This window comes from Rhinoderma darwinii, chromosome 7 (genome assembly GCF_050947455.1).
Source record: "Rhinoderma darwinii isolate aRhiDar2 chromosome 7, aRhiDar2.hap1, whole genome shotgun sequence".
Lineage (NCBI taxonomy): Eukaryota > Metazoa > Chordata > Amphibia > Anura > Rhinodermatidae > Rhinoderma > Rhinoderma darwinii.
The window spans coordinates 9,045,041-9,064,507 of NC_134693.1; the positions used below are offsets into that span (position 1 = coordinate 9,045,041).

Below are 19,467 nucleotides of genomic sequence, written 5' to 3' on the forward strand. Positions count from 1 at the left end.
AGCACAGAATATTTCAGGAAAGGAATTTGCTGACCTGCCCACTCGTGTGTATATATTAATGAGAGGGCTACATGTGACAGTGTCATACTGTGAGGAGGGGAGTGCTGATAAGTGCGTCAAATACTGAGAGATACATAGAGAAAGAAGCAGCCCCCAGCAGCACAGAGTATTTCTAAAGAACAGTATCTTCTTGTGGGGCCAGGACAGGTGTATATGTGACAGGGGCAGCATCATGATGTGAATACGGAAATGGAGACAGGGGGAGGTCAGAGACTGAACGTTACATAGTGGACGAAACGGGGACCTCAGCACCGCAGAGTATTTCAGGAGACTAGTGTGCTGAACTGTTAACTCATGTATTGATGTGACAGGAGCAGCTTCATATTGCGAGGAGGGGAATTGAGATTAGTGCAAGGTGAAAGACGGAGTTACATAGAGAAAGGATCGGGCTCCTCCAGCAGCACAGAGTGTTTCAGGAGAGAATTTGTTGACCTGTCCAGTCGTGTGTAATAAATAAAAGAAAACAGCTTATACCTGACCTGCCAAGGATGATCGCAAACAGTTTCTGCACTGGTTTGATGAGGAGCCAGATATGAGGCGGTAACAGGACATGAAGGCGGCTGGAGGTGCGGATGGATCTGCTGCCCCCGGGGGGGTTCTGTACTATGGTGAGAGTCCGAGGGCTCCTTGAGCAGACACCTGAGGTGTGTATATAACTAGTATGCCAATGGTTGCCTCTATACACCGTGCTGCAGCCTGCGGGGGGCATGGCGGACAATGACGAGGTCAAGGAGCGGCCGAGCACCGACGCGGCAGGATATAGTCCAGTCTTCAGGGACTTGTTCTGCCTTCTTGTATTTGATGCATTACGAAGGGTTAATCTAGAGACTAGTCTGTTCAGGGAGCAGATCGTCCGACTGGAGATGCACAGGATCCGGGCGGCCTCCATCCTAATCCCCCTATAAAGATGGAAAAATGAACGGAAGGATTACAATGTTTCCATAGCGTCCGACACAATGTATCATGTAAAGCGCAGCCATTATAAGGTTTATATTATGGGATGGATTTATAAACAATTCTGTAATATAATGTCAGAGCTTTTATTCTGGTGCCACCGCCTGCAGGGAATCTGATCTCCCTATAGGAATCGTTACTTGTAGAATATAATCCGTTATTAGACGAGAATCTCCACGTGGAACAAGATCTACAACAATCACGCACATTATCCACAGAGAAAATCATTCCCATCATTGCCGATATCCCGCAGTTATCAAACGCCATTTAACAACCAGTATCAAAACGGATCAGCGGCAAGAGTCACATCTGAATATCATTTTACAGTTTATAATTCAGAGCTGCATTCACAAGTCTGCTGGTTGTGTTTTATAACAGTCAAACTTGATGTCAGGCAAAACCATACCTGCTTACTGAGCACCTATTAGAACGGAGACACTGAACAAGAAGGGAATACTGGGGATATTTTAGCTTTAAAGACTGTAAAATAGTGAGTGCAGCTCTGGAGTATAATGCAGCAAGACGTAACTCAGGATCAGTACAGGATAAGTAATGTAATGTATGTACACAGTGACTCCACCAGCAGAATAGTGAGTGCAGCTCTGGAGTATAATACAGGATGTAACTCAGGATCACTACAGGATAAGTAATGTAATGTATGTACACAGTGACACCACCAGCAGAATAGAGAGTGCAGCTCTGGAGTATAATACAGGATGTAACTCAGGATTAGTACAGGATAAGTAATGTAAGTACACAGTGACTGAACCAGCAGAATAGTGAGTGCAGCTCTGGAGTATAATACAGAATGTAACTCAGGATCAGTACAGGATAAGTAATGTAATGTATGTACACAGTGACTCCACTAGCAGAATAGCGAGTGCAGCTCTGGAGTATAATACAGGATGCAGCTCAGGATCAGTACAGGATAAGTAATGTATGTACACCGTGACTTCACCAGCAGAATAGTGAGTGCAGCTCTGGAATATAATACAGGATGTAACTCAGGATCAGTACAGGAGAAGTAATGTAATGTATGTACACAGTGACAACACCAGCAGAATAGTGAGTGCAGCTCTGGAGTATAATACAGGATGTAACTCAGGATTAGTACAGGATAAGTAATGTAATGTATGTACACAGTGACTGCAACAGCAGAATAGTGAGTGCAGCTCTGGAGTATAATACAGCATGTAACTCAGGATCAGTACAGGATAAGTAATGTAATGTATGTACACAGTGACTCCACCAGCAGAATAGTGAGTGCAGCTCTGGAGTATAATACAGGATGTAACTCAGGATCAGTACAGGATAAGTAATGTAATGTATGTACACAGTGACTCCACCAGCACAATAGTGAGTGCAGCTCTGGAGTATTATACAGGATGCAGCTCAGGATCAGTACAGGATAAGTAATGTAATGTATGTACACAGTGACTCCACCAGCAGAATAGCGAGTGCAGCTCTGGAGTATAATACAGGATGCAGCTCAGGATCAGTACAGGATAAGTAATGTATGTACACAGTGACTTCACCAGCAGAATAGTGAGTGCAGCTCTGGAGTATAATACAGGATGTAACTCAGGATCAGTACAGGAGAAGTAATGTAATGTATGTACACAGTGACTCCACCAGCAGAATAGTGAGTGCAGCTCTGGAGTATAATACAGGATATAACTCAGGATCAGTACAGGATAAGTAATGTAATGTATGTACACAGTGACTCCACCAGCAGAATAGTGAGTGCAGCTCTGGAGTATAATACAGGATATAACTCAGGATCAGTACAGGATAAGTAATGTAATGTATGTACACAGTGACTCCACCAGCAGAATAGTGAGTGCAGCTCTGGAGTATAATACAGGATGTAACTCAGGATCAGTACAGGAGAAGTAATGTAATGTATGTACACAGTGACTCCACCAGCAGAATAGTGAGTGCAGCTCTGGAGTATAATACAGGATATAACTCAGGATCAGTACAGGAGAAGTAATGTAATGTATGTACACAGTGACTCCACCAGCAGAATAGTGAGTGCAGCTCTGGAGTATAATACAGGATGTAACTCAGGATCAGTACAGGAGAAGTAATGTAATGTATGTACACAGTGACTCCACCAGCAGAATAGTGAGTGCAGCTCTGGAGTATAATACAGGATGTAACTCAGGATCAGTACAGGATAAGTAATGTAATGTATGTACACAGTGACTCCACTAGCAGAATAGCGAGTGCAGCTCTGGAGTATAATACAGGATGCAGCTCAGGATCAGTACAGGATAAGTAATGTAATGTATGTACACAGTGACTCCACTAGCAGAATAGCGAGTGCAGCTCTGGAGTATAATACAGGATGCAGCTCAGGATCAGTACAGGATAAGTAATGTATGTACACCGTGACTTCACCAGCAGAATAGTGAGTGCAGCTCTGGAATATAATACAGGATGTAACTCAGGATCAGTACAGGAGAAGTAATGTAATGTATGTACACAGTGACAACACCAGCAGAATAGTGAGTGCAGCTCTGGAGTATAATACAGGATGTAACTCAGGATTAGTACAGGATAAGTAATGTAATGTATGTACACAGTGACTGCACCAGCAGAATAGTGAGTGCAGCTCTGGAGTATAATACAGAATGTAACTCAGGATCAGTACAGGATAAGTAATGTAATGTATGTACACAGTGACTCCACTAGCAGAATAGCGAGTGCAGCTCTGGAGTATAATACAGGATGCAGCTCAGGATCAGTACAGGATAAGTAATGTATGTACACCGTGACTTCACCAGCAGAATAGTGAGTGCAGCTCTGGAATATAATACAGGATGTAACTCAGGATCAGTACAGGAGAAGTAATGTAATGTATGTACACAGTGACAACACCAGCAGAATAGTGAGTGCAGCTCTGGAGTATAATACAGGATGTAACTCAGGATTAGTACAGGATAAGTAATGTAATGTATGTACACAGTGACTGCACCAGCAGAATAGTGAGTGCAGCTCTGGAGTATAATACAGCATGTAACTCAGGATCAGTACAGGATAAGTAATGTAATGTATGTACACAGTGACTCCACCAGCAGAATAGTGAGTGCAGCTCTGGAGTATAATACAGGATGTAACTCAGGATCAGTACAGGATAAGTAATGTAATGTATGTACACAGTGACTCCACCAGCACAATAGTGAGTGCAGCTCTGGAGTATTATACAGGATGCAGCTCAGGATCAGTACAGGATAAGTAATGTAATGTATGTACACAGTGACTCCACCAGCAGAATAGCGAGTGCAGCTCTGGAGTATAATACAGGATGCAGCTCAGGATCAGTACAGGATAAGTAATGTATGTACACAGTGACTTCACCAGCAGAATAGTGAGTGCAGCTCTGGAGTATAATACAGGATGTAACTCAGGATCAGTACAGGAGAAGTAATGTAATGTATGTACACAGTGACTCCACCAGCAGAATAGTGAGTGCAGCTCTGGAGTATAATATAGGATATAACTCAGGATCAGTACAGGATAAGTAATGTATGTACACAGTGACTCCACCAGCAGAATAGTGAGTGCAGCTCTGGAGTATAATACAGGATATAACTCAGGATCAGTACAGGATAAGTAATGTAATGTATGTACACAGTGACTCCACCAGCAGAATAGTGAGTGCAGCTCTGGAGTATAATACAGGATGTAACTCAGGATCAGTACAGGAGAAGTAATGTAATGTATGTACACAGTGACTCCACCAGCAGAATAGTGAGTGCAGCTCTGGAGTATAATACAGGATATAACTCAGGATCAGTACAGGAGAAGTAATGTAATGTATGTACACAGTGACTCCACCAGCAGAATAGTGAGTGCAGCTCTGGAGTATAATACAGGATGTAACTCAGGATCAGTACAGGAGAAGTAATGTAATGTATGTACACAGTGACTCCACCAGCAGAATAGTGAGTGCAGCTCTGGAGTATAATACAGGATGTAACTCAGGATCAGTACAGGATAAGTAATGTAATGTATGTACACAGTGACTCCACCAGCAGAATAGCGAGTGCAGCTCTGGAGTATAATACAGGATGCAGCTCAGGATCAGTACAGGATAAGTAATGTATGTACACCGTGACTTCACCAGCAGAATAGTGAGTGCAGCTCTGGAATATAATACAGGATGTAACTCAGGATCAGTACAGGAGAAGTAATGTAATGTATGTACACAGTGACAACACCAGCAGAATAGAGAGTGCAGCTCTGGAGTATAATACAGGATGTAACTCAGGATTAGTACAGGATAAGTAATGTAATGTATGTACACAGTGACTGCACCAGCAGAATAGTGAGTGCAGCTCTGGAGTATAATACAGAATGTAACTCAGGATCAGTACAGGATAAGTAATGTAATGTATGTACACAGTGACTCCACCAGCAGAATAGTGAGTGCAGCTCTGGAGTATAATACAGGATGTAACTCAGGATCAGTACAGGATAAGTAATGTAATGTATGTACACAGTGACTCCACCAGCAGAATAGTGAGTGCAGCTCTGGAGTATTATACAGGATGCAGCTCAGGATCAGTACAGGATAAGTAATGTAATGTATGTACACAGTGACTCCACCAGCAGAATAGCGAGTGCAGCTCTGGAGTATAATACAGGATGCAGCTCAGGATCAGTACAGGATAAGTAATGTATGTACACAGTGACTTCACCAGCAGAATAGTGAGTGCAGCTCTGGAGTATAATACAGGATGTAACTCAGGATCAGTACAGGAGAAGTAATGTAATGTATGTACACAGTGACTCCACCAGCAGAATAGTGAGTGCAGCTCTGGAGTATAATACAGGATATAACTCAGGATCAGTACAGGATAAGTAATGTAATGTATGTACACAGTGACTCCACCAGCAGAATAGTGAGTGCAGCTCTGGAGTATAATACAGGATGTAACTCAGGATCAGTACAGGAGAAGTAATGTAATGTATGTACACAGTGACTCCACCAGCAGAATAGTGAGTGCAGCTCTGGAGTATAATACAGGATATAACTCAGGATCAGTACAGGAGAAGTAATGTAATGTATGTACACAGTGACTCCACCAGCAGAATAGTGAGTGCAGCTCTGGAGTATAATACAGGATGTAACTCAGGATCACTACAGGATAAGTAATGTAATGTATGTACACAGTGACTCCACCAGCAGAATAGTGAGTGCAGCTCTGGAGTATAATACAGGATGTAACTCAGGATCACTACAGGATAAGTAATGTAATGTATGTACACAGTGACACCACCAGCAGAATAGAGAGTGCAGCTCTGGAGTATAATACAGGATGTAACTCAGGATTAGTACTGTAATGTATGTATACAGTGACTGCACCAGCAGAATAGGGAGTGCAGCTCTGGAGTATAATACAGGATGTAACTCAGGATCAGTACAGGATAAGTAATGTAATGTATGTACACAGTGACTCCACCAGCAGAATAGTGAGTGCAGCTCTGGAGTATAATACAGGATGTAACTCAGGATCAGTACAGGATAAGTAATGTAATGTATGTACACAGTGACTCCACCAGCAGAATAGTGAGTGCAGCTCTGGAGTATAATACAGGATGTAACTCAGGATCAGTACAGGATAAGTAATGTCATGTATGTACACAGTGACTCCACCAGCAGAATAGCGAGTGCAGCTCTGGAGTATAATACAGGATGCAGCTCAGGATCAGTACAGGATAAGTAATGTATGTACACAGTGACTTCACCAGCAGAATAGTGAGTGCAGCTCTGGAGTATAATACAGGATGTAACTCAGGATCAGTACAGGAGAAGTAATGTAATGTATGTACACAGTGACTCCACCAGCAGAATAGTGAGTGCAGCTCTGTAGTAAGATACAGGATATAACTCAGGATCAGTACAGGATAAGTAATGTATGTACACAGTGACTCCACCAGCAGAATAGTGAGTGCAGCTCTGGAGTATAATACAGGATATAACTCAGGATCAGTACAGGATAAGTAATGTCATGTATGTACACAGTGACTTCACCAGCAGAATAGTGAGTGCAGCTCTGGAGTATAATACAGGATGTAACTCTGGATCAGTACAGGAGAAGTAATGTAATGTATGTACACAGTGACCACCAGCAGAATAGTGAGTGCAGCTCTGGAGTATAATACAGGATATAACTCAGGATCAGTACAGGATAAGTAATGTAATGTATGTACACAGTGACTCCACCAGCAGAATAGTGAGTGCAGCTCTGGAATATAATACAGGATGTAACTCAGGATCAGTACGGGAGAAGTAATGTAATGTATGTACACAGTGACTCCACCAGCAGAATAGTGAGTGCAGCTCTGGAGTATAATACATGATGTAACTCAGGATCAGTACGGGAGAAGTAATGTAATGTATGCGCACAGTGACTCCACCAGCAGAATAGTGAGTACAGCTCTGGAGTATAATACAGGATATAACTCAGGATCAGTACAGGATAAGTAATGTAAGGTATGTACACAGTGACTCCACCAGCAGAATAGTGAGTGCAGCTCTGGAGTATAATACAGGATGTAACTCAGGATCAGTACAGGATAAGTAATGCAATGTATGTACACAGTGACTCCACCAGCAGAATAGTGAGTGCAGCTCTGGAGTATAATACAGGATATAACTCAGGATCAGTACAGGATAAGTAATGTATGTACACAGTGACTCCACCAGCAGAATAGTGAGTGCAGCTCTGGAGTATAATACAGGATGTAACTCAGGATCAGTGCAGGATAAGTAATGTAATGTATGTACACAGTGACTCCACCAGCAGAATAGTGAGTGCAGCTCTGGAGTATAATACAGGATGTAACTCAGGATCAGTGCAGGATAAGTAATGTAATGTATGTACACAGTGACTCCACCAGCAGAATAGTTAGTGCAGCTCTGCAGTATAATACAGGATATAACTCAGGATTAGTACAGGATAAGTAATGTATGTACACAGTGACTCCACCAGCAGAATAGTGAGTGCAGCTCTGGAGTATAATACAGTATAATAATGTAATGTATGTACACAGATTTCTGATTATGATGTATTTAGCGCATAAAGGAATATCTAGACTGGATACAACTGTAACAAACTATTAGCTGTGAGAAGTATTAGATTAGGACAGGTTTTCAGACTCCACATCTAAACAACAATGGTTACATTGTCTGACAGCAAGCAGAGGTCTTGAAAACTGTGCCGAATGGTATTACAAAGTAGATTAGAAAGTTTATTATACAGTGATTGAACGTTATTCACATAGAACTGGCATTTCTTTTTACGCCTATTGGGAGTAAAATAAATGGCCAAGACTCACATGGCGGCACACTTGCTGAAGTGATTGCGGCGCCAACTTTACCATAAGCCGGGCATGGTGTAGACTGTCAGGGAATGCTGGTGTTTGTAGTTCCACAACTTCATTGCCTCTACAACTGTCACAGATGCCACTTCCTGCTTGTGTGGTCACCCTGCCAGGTATTGTCACACTCCCCACACAGTTACCCCAACCCCCTACTCACCACAACTCTGCAGCCAAGGAGACGTCGGGGTCATGGCCTGTCACAGACAAGTCCTTCCATTTACCCTCCGTCCACCACTAATAAAACGTCCCCAGAGAAGTCTCCAGGGTAACAGACTCACTAGAACCTGGGGGGACGGGACGGGCAGAACACACGGAGATCAAGGTTATCACGTCACTGCCATCTTGGTGCACCCGTTTCTATTAGATAGTATCTAGGTCAAGGTAAAACATTTTACTTTCAATATTATACATTAGAATATAGATACGAAACCATCACCCCAGGAGAAGCCGAGTGCTGAAATGATCTGGTTTTAACGAAAAGGAAGTCAAGTGGGTGTACAAAGATGGCCTATTTAGCTTTTCTACGCGAAAATAACCCTATGGAGGCTCAATATGACGCCTGGAAGGAAGCGTAGAGGGTGTACTAAGGTGGCTGCCGGAGACGCTGATTGGCTGTAGTTCCGGTGACGCAGGCAAAGGCTGTTTGAGCCGCAGACAACATGGCGGAGGAGACGGATGTGGACATAGAGGGAGATGTGACTGAATCCTGCAGGGGGTGAGGACTTGTAGCACGTTGTACTGTATATGATGTTCTACTGGCAGTATTGGGGGGAGGGGTGTGAGGCAGAAGAGCTTGCAATCTAATAGGCATTTATTATTTCATATTATTAGATACATAATAGAGTCTTGGCTAAGGAGCTGACAATCTAATATCTGATTACCCCGGTTCTTTTCTTTTGTGTGTATTAAATCTTGCCAGAAGAGCTTACAATCAAATTCTGTCCGTGTCTGGCCCTCCTGTGTTCATTAGATCAGGGATACGCTGCGGTGTCGCGGTTCGTTTGCAATTCGCCTGTGAATAATTTTTTTCTTGGACAACATTTTTTTTACACGACCAAATATTAATGTAAAGAAAAAAATAAAGTCCTGCCAGTAATAATCTCAGACGTGTGCGAAGCGTGAAACGTGGGCGGGGCTCCACTTACATTTTATGCCACGCCCACGTGTTGCTGATTGTTTTTTTTTTTTTTTAAAGTATTTTATAAATATTTTTTTGTTTGTACATTTTAAAGTTTTTTGTTTTTTTTTTTTTTTTTTTACTCTTTTTATGGCAAATGGACTGAATATGTCCTAAAAGATCAGCGGCGGCGGTCTGACAGAAATGTCGCGATCTACGGCAGATATGGAAGCGGCTGAGCACAGGACTGAGCGCCCCCATATTCAGCGGTTGTAGACCCATCTTTGTCTTTTAATAATGAGTTCTGCAACTTTCTACCAGACTTTGTTTGATTTCCGCATCATTTTCAAGATCTCCGTTTGCTGTCAGTGAATGGGAATATTTTTGTCTACATTCAGAAGTTGAAAACATACACACCTAATACTTCTCATAGCTGAGGTTTTATTACAATGTATCAGTCTAGAAAATCCTTTGTGAGATAAATACATCAAAAGCACAACTCTCTCTCCTGTTCTGATAGTTTGTTGCAATGTATCAGTGCAGGTAAAATGTATCAGTCTCGAGCCAAAGCTGTTTAACTCACAGAGGACTATCTAGACTGGATTCAATTGTAACAAACCCTCAGCTGTGAGAAGTATTAGGTCAGGATGGGTTTTCAGCTTCTGTGTGTAAACAGGTCGGTCGGTGTAGATCAGGGAGCTGTATACAGAGACTGCTCCACTGACCTCCTCTATATGTGTTCTACAGAACGTACGAAAGCCAGAGCTCGCCATTCACCCCCGATCACTACCTGGACTCCGTGTGGAAACGGGAAGACATGCTGACTGTAAGTAACAGAGCTCCACCTTGTCTACTGTGTCCGAGCGCATTTCAAGGGCATCTCCACTTTTATACTTATATGTATTTAAATGTTCTGTCCACTTATAAGAACCAATATTCTGCTTATATATAGAATTAATCTACATTATTACATTACTGATCCTGTATTATACTCCAGAGCTGCACTCACTATTCTGCTGGTGGAGTCACTGTGTACATACATTACTTATCCTGTACTGATCCTGAGTTATATCCTGTATTATACTGCAGAGCTGCACTCACTATTCTGCTGGTGGAGTCACTGTGTACATACATTACATTACTTATCCTGTACTGATCCTGAGTTACATCCTGTATTATACTCCAGAGCTGCGCTCACTATTCTGCTGGTAGAGTCACTGTGTACATACATTACATTACTTATCCTGTACTGATCCTGAGTTACATCCTGTATTATACTCCAGAGCTGCACTCACTATTCTGCTGGTGGAGTCACTGTGTACATACATTACATTACTTATCCTGTACTGATCCTGAGTTACATCCTGTATTATACTCCAGAGCTGCACTCACTATTCTGCTGGTGGAGTCACTATATACATACATTACATTACTTATTCTGTACTCATCCTGAGTTACATCCTGTATTATACTCCAGAGCTGCACTCACTATTCTGCTGCTGGAGTCACTATATACATACATTACATTACTTATTCTGTACTCATCCTGAGTTACATCCTGTATTATACTCCAGAGCTGCACTCACTATTCTGCTGGTGGAGTCACTGTGTACATACATTACATTACTTATCCTGTACTGATCCTGAGTTACATCCTGTATTATACTCCAGAGCTGCACTCACTATTCTGCTGGTGGAGTCACTGTACATACATTACATTACTTATCCTGTACTGATCCTGAGTTCTATCCTGTATTATACTCCAGAGCTGCACTCACTATTCTGCTGGTGGAGTCACTGTGTACATACATTGCATTACTTATCCTGTACTGATCCTGAGTTACATGCTGTATTATACTCCAGAGCTACACTCGCTATTCTGCTGGTAGAGTCACTGTGTACATACATTACTTATCCTGTACTGATCCTGAGTTACATCCTGTATTATACTCCAGAGCTGCACTCACTATTCTGCTGGTGGAGTCACTGTGTACATACATTACATTACTTATCCTGCACTGATCCTGAGTTACATCCTGTATTATACTCCAGAGCTGCACTCACTATTCTGCTGGTGGAGTCACTGTGTACATACATTACATTACTTATCCTGCACTGATCCTGAGTTACATCCTGTATTATACTCCAGAGCTGCACTCACTATTCTGCTGGTGGAGTCACTGTGTACATACATTACTTATCCTGTACTGATCCTGAGTTACATCCTGTATTATACTCCAGAGCTGCACTCACTATTCTGCTGGTGGAGTCACTGTGTACATACATTACATATCCTGTACTGATCCTGAGTTACATCCTGTATTATACTCCAGAGCTGCACTCACTATTCTGCTGGTGGAGTCACTGTGTACATACATTACATTACTTATCCTGTACTGCTCCTGAGTTACATCCTGTATTATACTCCAGAGCTGCACTCACTATTCTGCTGGCGGAGTCACTGTGTACATACATTACTTATCCTGTACTGATCCTGAGTTACATCCTGTATTATACTCCAGAGCTGCACTCACTATTCTGCTGGTGGAGTCACTGTGTACATTACATTACTTATCCTGTACTGATCCTGAGTTGCATCCTGTATTATACTCCAGAGCTGCAATCACTATTCTGCTGGCTCTAACAAGAAACAGTCATCAAGGTTGTTGACCTACATTCTCCTCACAGTTTATCTGAGCTCCTATAATACAGAGGACAGTTATTTGTTCTGCGTTCCTACACAATTCGTCGCACTGAGACACTTCAATACCTTAGAGGGTCTTCTAGTTTTGTTTATCCTGTTCTTCCTTTTTCATGAATATAATGATGCAGTAAAGACTGACACACAATCAGAGACCATTCTTTTCTGATCTGTTTTGGTTCTACAGCCGTGGACTCTGGACAGTACAATCAGTGATGAGAACCGCGCCGCCATAGAGAAGATGCTGCTAGAAGAGGAGTATCCTTTACCTGACAAGGGGCGGCAGTTTTTCCGGCTGCTCACGTTCTGTAAACCTCGCTCTCTCTCCGGTCACTGAGTTCTGAAAGGAAACTGAGTCCGGAATATCAGACGGTCATAGAACGTCTCTGAATAAATATTCCAAAACAAAGTGTTAAAGGGGATTCCAGTATCAGCAAATAAGTGTAATGAAAAGTTTCTTTTATCAATTCTTCATGATTTTCAAGATCTCTGCTAACTGTTGGTGAATGGAAACCTTCAATGTTTATTTCCAGTGAATAAAAATCTATCCAGGTCATGTGATGAACACACAGGTGCACGGCTCGTTACAAGACGCTGCTCCGATAACTGCGCTGTGAAGGTGTGCGTACACGTTAGATGAATGGGGGGGGGGGGGGGGTCCTGATTCTCCCCCGATGTCAGGGGGGATGGATTGGACATGTTGGATTTGAACATGCCTTAACCTTTCTTCCTGCAGGAAATAAGCTGCTGGTCATCCCCCTGGAAGTAATCATTGATGGTTCCTTCTTAAATGACAGCAAGCCGAGATCTTGAAAGCAATGTATGTACGAATATTGTATAAACTGTAGAATGAATCAGAGGGATTATTTAATTGTATATTAAAGAAACTTTATTAATGACACTGATATGAGGAATATATTTAATTGATGTTTTCACCTCCGACAAAACAGACAATTGCGGGTTAAAAAGTGTCCATGGACGGCCATTAGTTAACCATATTGTAACCGTCTCAGGCCCCGTGCACACGATCTGTGGTTACGGGCGCAGCCGGCCGCGGACTGTCACCCGCATTTGCGGGCTGTGCTCCCATTATAAGGTATAGGAGCACGGCCCGCAAAAAAGACAAAAATATTACATGTCCTATCATCTGCGGAGCCTTTCTACGGCACGGACACATTCCTGTAAATATACGGGAGGGCCATAGAAACGAATGGGTCCGTAATTATGGACTAAATCTACGGTCGTGTGCATCATGGGGCCTTCAGAATTGGGTAACCTGATCCTTTTTTGTTGAAAATATTTTTTTTACTTTTCTGGAGAATTTGATGAATGACCAGATAGGAGGTGGAGGTTTCCTCCCGATATTACGAATATATTTCATGAATTTGGGCTCCTTTTTGTGTTCGATGTGTTTTATTTGGCCCCTCTGACACTTTTCTACTACACTTTATTTCTTGACTTTCTGCTGTTGCTAGCGGAGATCCCCGCAGCGTTTGAATAGTCGGTGTAAAGACTCTGCTGCCAGCGGGCGGCGTCAGGAAGGTCTCTGCCTCTATACAGTCCTCTATAGCAGTGATCCCCCAACCACCGGCTGCGGACCAATACCGCAATTGCCGCAGGGAATTTCGGGCGAAAAACTGCACCAAACTGTGGTGCAGTTTTTTGCTCAGAATGTCCGCTGTGGAAAACTGAGTATTTAACCGGCCTGTGATTGGCTGCAGCGGAGGTCACATGGGATGAAATGTCACCCCAGTAGGACGGGCTGCAGGAAGAACACAGACTTCTGGGTAAGTATATTTTTAGTTTTTTTTCTGAGTTGCGTATTTGCAGCGGAATTGCCGCAATAAACGCAACAACTGCTGTTTGTTGTGGGTTTTACCTCCTCATTGAATGCAATGGAGAAAACCTGTAAAATAAGCAGCGATTACGCAAATACAATTGAAAATAAAACTCAGCATCGCAGGTAAATTTCTGAGCAGTTCTTGCGCTCAGTATTCACGCAACGTGTGAACTGACCATAATTCCACCCCCCCCCCTCCCTGAAAAAAATTTCTTGGTGCAAAAACGGTTGGGTCTATAGAGTATCAGGCAGAGAAGAGAATGTGATGAGCTCTGCCGCTGTCCAGTCTATAATATGTGACCGGCGCTTCACTAGGAGAAGGAGCGCAGGTCTAGCGAGGGGACATGGAGCCGCCACCAGACCTGCGCTTCTTCTAGTGAAGCTCCGCTCACATATTCTAGACCGGTCGGCAGCAGAGCTCCTCACAATCTCTTCTCTGCTGCTGCCTGATACTCTATAGAGACTGTATGGTACATAGAGGCAGAGACCTTCCTACGGGCAGATTGAATATTACATACAGTACCGGCAAACGTCACACACGGTAAGAGACGCCTCTAGCGACTGCCAGAATCGGGAAGTGTGAGAAAATAGATGTGGACGGTTTCACAAGAAAAAAAAAAAGCAGCAAAAAAAGTTACTTTGAGGTGAAAAGATTTCTAGGAGTTCCGGATTCACATAGTGACAAAATAGCAGCTCAATTATTGCATTTTTTTTTCGTTACACTTTAGCTAATGGCCGTCCATGGACACTTTTTAACCCACAATTGTCTGTTGTGTACGCGGTGAATACATTATTACATGTATTCCTCATATTCGTGACGTTAATAAAGTTTTTTTTTCTTATTTTTATAAAATGATTAGCGCACAGTTGGTGGGGGTGAGGGTTTGGCTTTTGTGTCTACACCGTCCTGTTGTGTAATAAATGTGTCCGCCTGTGTTATGAGAGACGTGTTCCGACCAAAAGAAAAAACCTCTCTCCTCCGTCTGCTGCTTCTGGTCTTATAAAATTCTCCATCATGTTCGAGTTCTGTGCCGAATTATCAGACTACGGATTACCGGATTCCGGATTAGCGGGATATCACTGCGCGGCGCTGCGGCCGGCGTTGTTGTATTACATTTTTTTCTTACGATTCTTCCTTAGCTGCTGCCAGATATTATTTCTCTGACAAACCTCCCGCAGCCAAGTTCTGGTCTGAAGCTAAAGATGAAGACAAACCCGGCATCAAGAGGTTCAGTACAGACCCCGATATCCCTCATGTTGTAGCAAGTGGGACGGGGGGCAACTGGGAGATCGGGAGGGGGTAGTGGTAACCGGAGCTGATTCTGGAACAGTCTGATCAATGACCCCCACAGCTCCACATTCTCCTTATAAATTACACGGTCGCACGTCTATAACCAAATCATGGAGACGGCCGGGCTGCCCTGTAATGTAGCGGTGGTGAACGGCGCAGCTAAGAGCCATGCGGTTTTTGGCTGCCTGGTTTGTACAGGTGAAGCAGATTGCCCTGTATTTTTTTTACATGTACAAGCAGCGCAGACAAAAAACGCACAGAAACCGCGGTAAAACTGCGTTTGGTTTTGCCGCTCTCGCTACTACTGTGCGTACAGATGCCCTCAAATTACTAAAATGTTATGAAATCGCCCCGTCACGATAATTAAAGAATTGTCCAGTTTAGAAAACCCATTTCCATACCTCCTATTAGGGAATTATGAGGTAATATCGGGGGGTCCTCTGTTCAGGATCCTCATCTCTAGGTCAGGGTGGAGAGCGGTTACATAGAGCATCTCTCTCTCTCTCTCTGGAGCACCTGCCCTGTATTACACAGACAGCACATTGATATGAATGGACACTGTGTAATACTTAATTTCTCCTCTGGTGGCGCTGCAGAGAAATTGAACACTTACTGCCAGGTTACCCACCGATCACAACTGATCTCTGGGGTTCCCAGCAGGGGGACGCTGTGTGATCTGCTTATTGTCAAGGGACCTTCTAACAGGTAGAGATTGTCCAGAGTGGAGACCCCTTTTATTACCAGCAGATTGCTCTAGGGATAATGTCACGGGTTTATCATCGGCAGCTCTGTGTTACATACAGTGTGTTCTCTCTTTCAGGAGTCCGCAGAAGAAAGTGACGCGAGTTCCGTAAGTAGCGAGAGAGACTCCGTGATCGCATGTAGTTCTTGTATGAGCGCTGGTAATATGTAAGGCTTTCAATTAAAGGGGTTCTCCTCCCCCTAAGTAAAGTTTATTCATTGTATATTGAACATATCTCTAAAATATTTTGTTTCTCATTTCCTCACCGTTTTCAAGATTTCTGCTTGCTGCAAGTGAATGGGAACATGCTTGTTTTACATTCAAAGGCTGAAAAGCTGTACAGACCTAATACTTCTTACAGCTGGGGCTTTGTTACTATTGTCTCCAGTCTAGACTGTGAGCTAATTAGATCAACACAAATCTCTATCCTGTCCTGATAGTTTGTTACAATGTATCATTGCAGGTAAAATGTATCAGTCTGGAGTCCAGACTGTTTAGCTCACAGAGGATTGTCTAGACTGGATACAATTGTAACTATCAGGACAGGAGAGAGATTTGTGCTGCTGATTTGTCTAGACAAGATGCAATTATAACAAACCCTCAGCTGTGAGGTTTTAGGTTAGGACTGGTTTTCAGATTCACTGACCGCAAGCCGGCATCTTGAAAAGGGTGAAGAATTTAAACATAAAGTGCATTAGAAAGTCTCTGGTCGTGCTTTTTAATTGTAGTGCGTTCATGAACGGATGTGTAATAATTACATTTTCTCTAATTGCGCGACATAAACTTGTGGTGTAGGAATATTATGTTAGGAAGCTGCAGAACTTCTTCTTATTCTACGATAAATAACACCTCTTCAGAAAGAAATCTGAAAAGTGTCAGCTTGTCCCCAGTCTCCTTTTGTACTGGTTTTCATAAGTAAGTGATCCTCAGTGGGAGGGGCATTGACAACTTGCAGAAAGACATGTGTGTGTGTGTGTATATATAAAAAAATCCAATGTGTACTCGATCAGAATACAGAGTCCTAGTCTTTCTGCAGGCGGATAGGTCCGCGGTGCAGTGTCGGTGCAGCCCGCTGTTCTGGTCCCTGTAGTTCCACAGTTACTGCTTGTCCTCCAACATCGACAATCCTGGCAGCAACCTGAGGGTCAGTTCACACTGAGTTTGTTTGCAGGCAGAAAATTCTGCCTAGAAAAATCAGCTCTGGCTTTTGGTTTTGCCCCCCACGCCTTTTTTCCGTGATTTTTGATGTGTTTTTTTAGGCTTTTTTTTTTTTTTTTTTATTTTTTAGCTATTTCTTCAACAGAGGGAATAGCCGCGAGCGTTTTTTGCCAAAAAATGCGTAAAAAAATCGTGGCAAAAAAAATGCATTTATTTCCGTCTCCCATTGATTTCAATGGGGTTTTTGAGGCTGGAAAACGCCTCAAGATAGGGCATGTCACTTCTTTTTACCGCGAGCGTTTTTTTTTTGCTTGCGGGAAAAAAACGCCTCCACCTCCCATTGAAATCAATAAGAGGCAGTTTATGCTATTTTTTGCCGCGGTTTTTGCCACGGTAAAAAAATTCAGTGTGAACAGGACCTTAAACTCCAACATGTAAAAAAAGCGGGACATAGTGCAGCACCTTCCACACCGTGTAGTTCACGCTTCTTTTATTCCATACTTACAAGAAGAACCTAGTATCAAAAGGATAAAATCAGATGCCCCAGAGGAAGCCGGGAGGGCGAAACCCAGGGTCGGGCGCGAGTGTTTGGCGTGCCGCTTGTGCATCACTGATTTTATCCGTTTTTATCCTTTTGATACTATGTTCTTCTTGTAAGTATGGAATAAAAGAATTGTGAACTGGACGGTGTGGAGGTGCTGCACTATGTCCCGCTTTTCTTCCCTGTTGGAGCTTTAGGTCACTGCCAGGATTGTCGATGTTGGAGGACAAGCAGTAACTGTGGAACTACAGGGACCAGAACAGCGGGCTGCACCGACCCTGCACCGCGGACTTATCCGCCTGCAGAAAGCCTAGGACTCTGTATTCTGATTGAGTATTCATTGGATTTTTTCTTTTCCTGCGCCGTCTGAGCGGTAAAATCTTTTTGTTTTACTTTACATATATATATACATTGTAACTTCTCTGTGCGTTTCTGTTCTCTGGATGTGTCGCTTCTCCTTTCAGGGTCAGATCTCCGTCTAAGCCCGGCAGCGGCTCCGTGAAGTGGACTGCGGAGGAGAAAGCGCTGTTTGAGCAGGGACTGGTGAGCGTTCTTATGACCTATTTCCTAGAATTTGTTTTGTAAGTGACGCCCCCCCCCCCAGATGATCTACGGGATTTATTATCGTCAGCGCATCGCACGTTCAGCCCCGACCACTACTAGTCTGTGATCTGACCCGTGCCAGTCTGTGTGATCTGACCAATACTGTGTGATCTGACCAATACTGTGTGATCTGACCAATACTGTGTGATCTGACTGGTGACTGGTACCAGTCTATGTCATTTGACCACCAGCCGTCTCTGTGATCTGTCCGCTACCAGTCCATTTGATACTAACGCAGCACTGACTACACGTTCCTGACAACCGGCACATGGAAATCTATTCCATCTCACAGCCACAGCAGCCAGGAAGCGGACGCGCCTATGCCATAATTAAAGAGTGACTCTCCAGATGTTTTTGGGAAAGTTGGGTGACCAGTTTTGCTGCTGTTGCAGCTCCCTCAGGGTTGTCACCCGGCTCTCCGAGATTCCTGAAATCAGATCTGCATTTTTTATCATCATGACCTTTGACTTGCGTTGCACGACGTCCATTCAAATAAAAGGGCAATGGTGTAATCGAGGGTGATGTCATGTCCCCAGCTCAGGAGCTTCATTTGCAGTTGCTCTCCACGCTGGCTGACACACGGGGGGGGGGGGGGGGGTCCATCGTTTGGGGGAACGACCTTTCCATGACTTCCATAGGCTCTGATAGGGGTGACAGATTCCCTTTAAAAATCTAAGGCAAGTTGTATTTGTGTCTCTTCATTGATCCGGTTTATATTTTCGTTTCTCCTCTTAGGCCAAGTATGGCCGACGTTGGACAAGTATTGCAAGACTGATCGGGAGCCGCACGGTGCTGCAAGTCAAGAGCTACGCCAGGCAGCACTACAAGAATAAGGTCCGCGCTTACCCTATAATAAGACGCATGTATTCTTAAAGGGGCAGTTCCACTTCTGCTAACAAACGCCTGAGTATATCCTATGTAGTTATATCCATACGAGCCCGGCAGAGCAATGACAGTAAATGTCATCCATATATGTATCCCTCTAGGCAAGTATGAACCGACCTGTGTAGAACGTGACCTAGGCAATCCATTGCCCCTGTGCAATATGGTGTCCAACATTTTTTA

At 43.4% G+C, this 19,467-nt stretch overlaps 2 protein-coding genes across 4 annotated transcripts in view; one reads left to right on the forward strand and one right to left on the reverse strand.

Moving 5' to 3' along the window:
* The window catches only part of OMA1 (OMA1 zinc metallopeptidase), a 59,155-nt gene extending 50,257 nt beyond the window's left edge, over window positions 1-8,898 (reverse strand). The window contains exons 1-2 of one of the 2 annotated variants that reach the window (XM_075832699.1): window positions 8,567-8,898; window positions 540-959 (exon numbers count right to left, since the gene is read on the reverse strand). In XM_075832699.1, the coding sequence (XP_075688814.1) occupies window positions 540-949 (410 nt within the window). In that variant the 5' untranslated portion in view covers window positions 950-959; window positions 8,567-8,898. The remainder of the gene's footprint in view (window positions 1-539; window positions 960-8,566) is intronic. The other variant, XM_075832698.1, reaches the window with a different exon arrangement.
* Window positions 8,899-9,040: 142 nt separating this feature from the next.
* MYSM1 (Myb like, SWIRM and MPN domains 1) overlaps window positions 9,041-19,467 on the forward strand; it is a 31,528-nt gene continuing 21,101 nt past the window's right edge. Inside the window, exons 1-7 of one of the 2 annotated variants that reach the window (XM_075832696.1) lie at window positions 9,041-9,124; window positions 10,274-10,352; window positions 12,415-12,485; window positions 15,218-15,295; window positions 16,179-16,208; window positions 18,264-18,342; window positions 19,138-19,236. In XM_075832696.1, the coding sequence (XP_075688811.1) occupies window positions 9,069-9,124; window positions 10,274-10,352; window positions 12,415-12,485; window positions 15,218-15,295; window positions 16,179-16,208; window positions 18,264-18,342; window positions 19,138-19,236 (492 nt within the window). In that variant the 5' untranslated portion in view covers window positions 9,041-9,068. The remainder of the gene's footprint in view (window positions 9,125-10,273; window positions 10,353-12,414; window positions 12,486-15,217; window positions 15,296-16,178; window positions 16,209-18,263; window positions 18,343-19,137; window positions 19,237-19,467) is intronic. The other variant, XM_075832697.1, reaches the window with a different exon arrangement.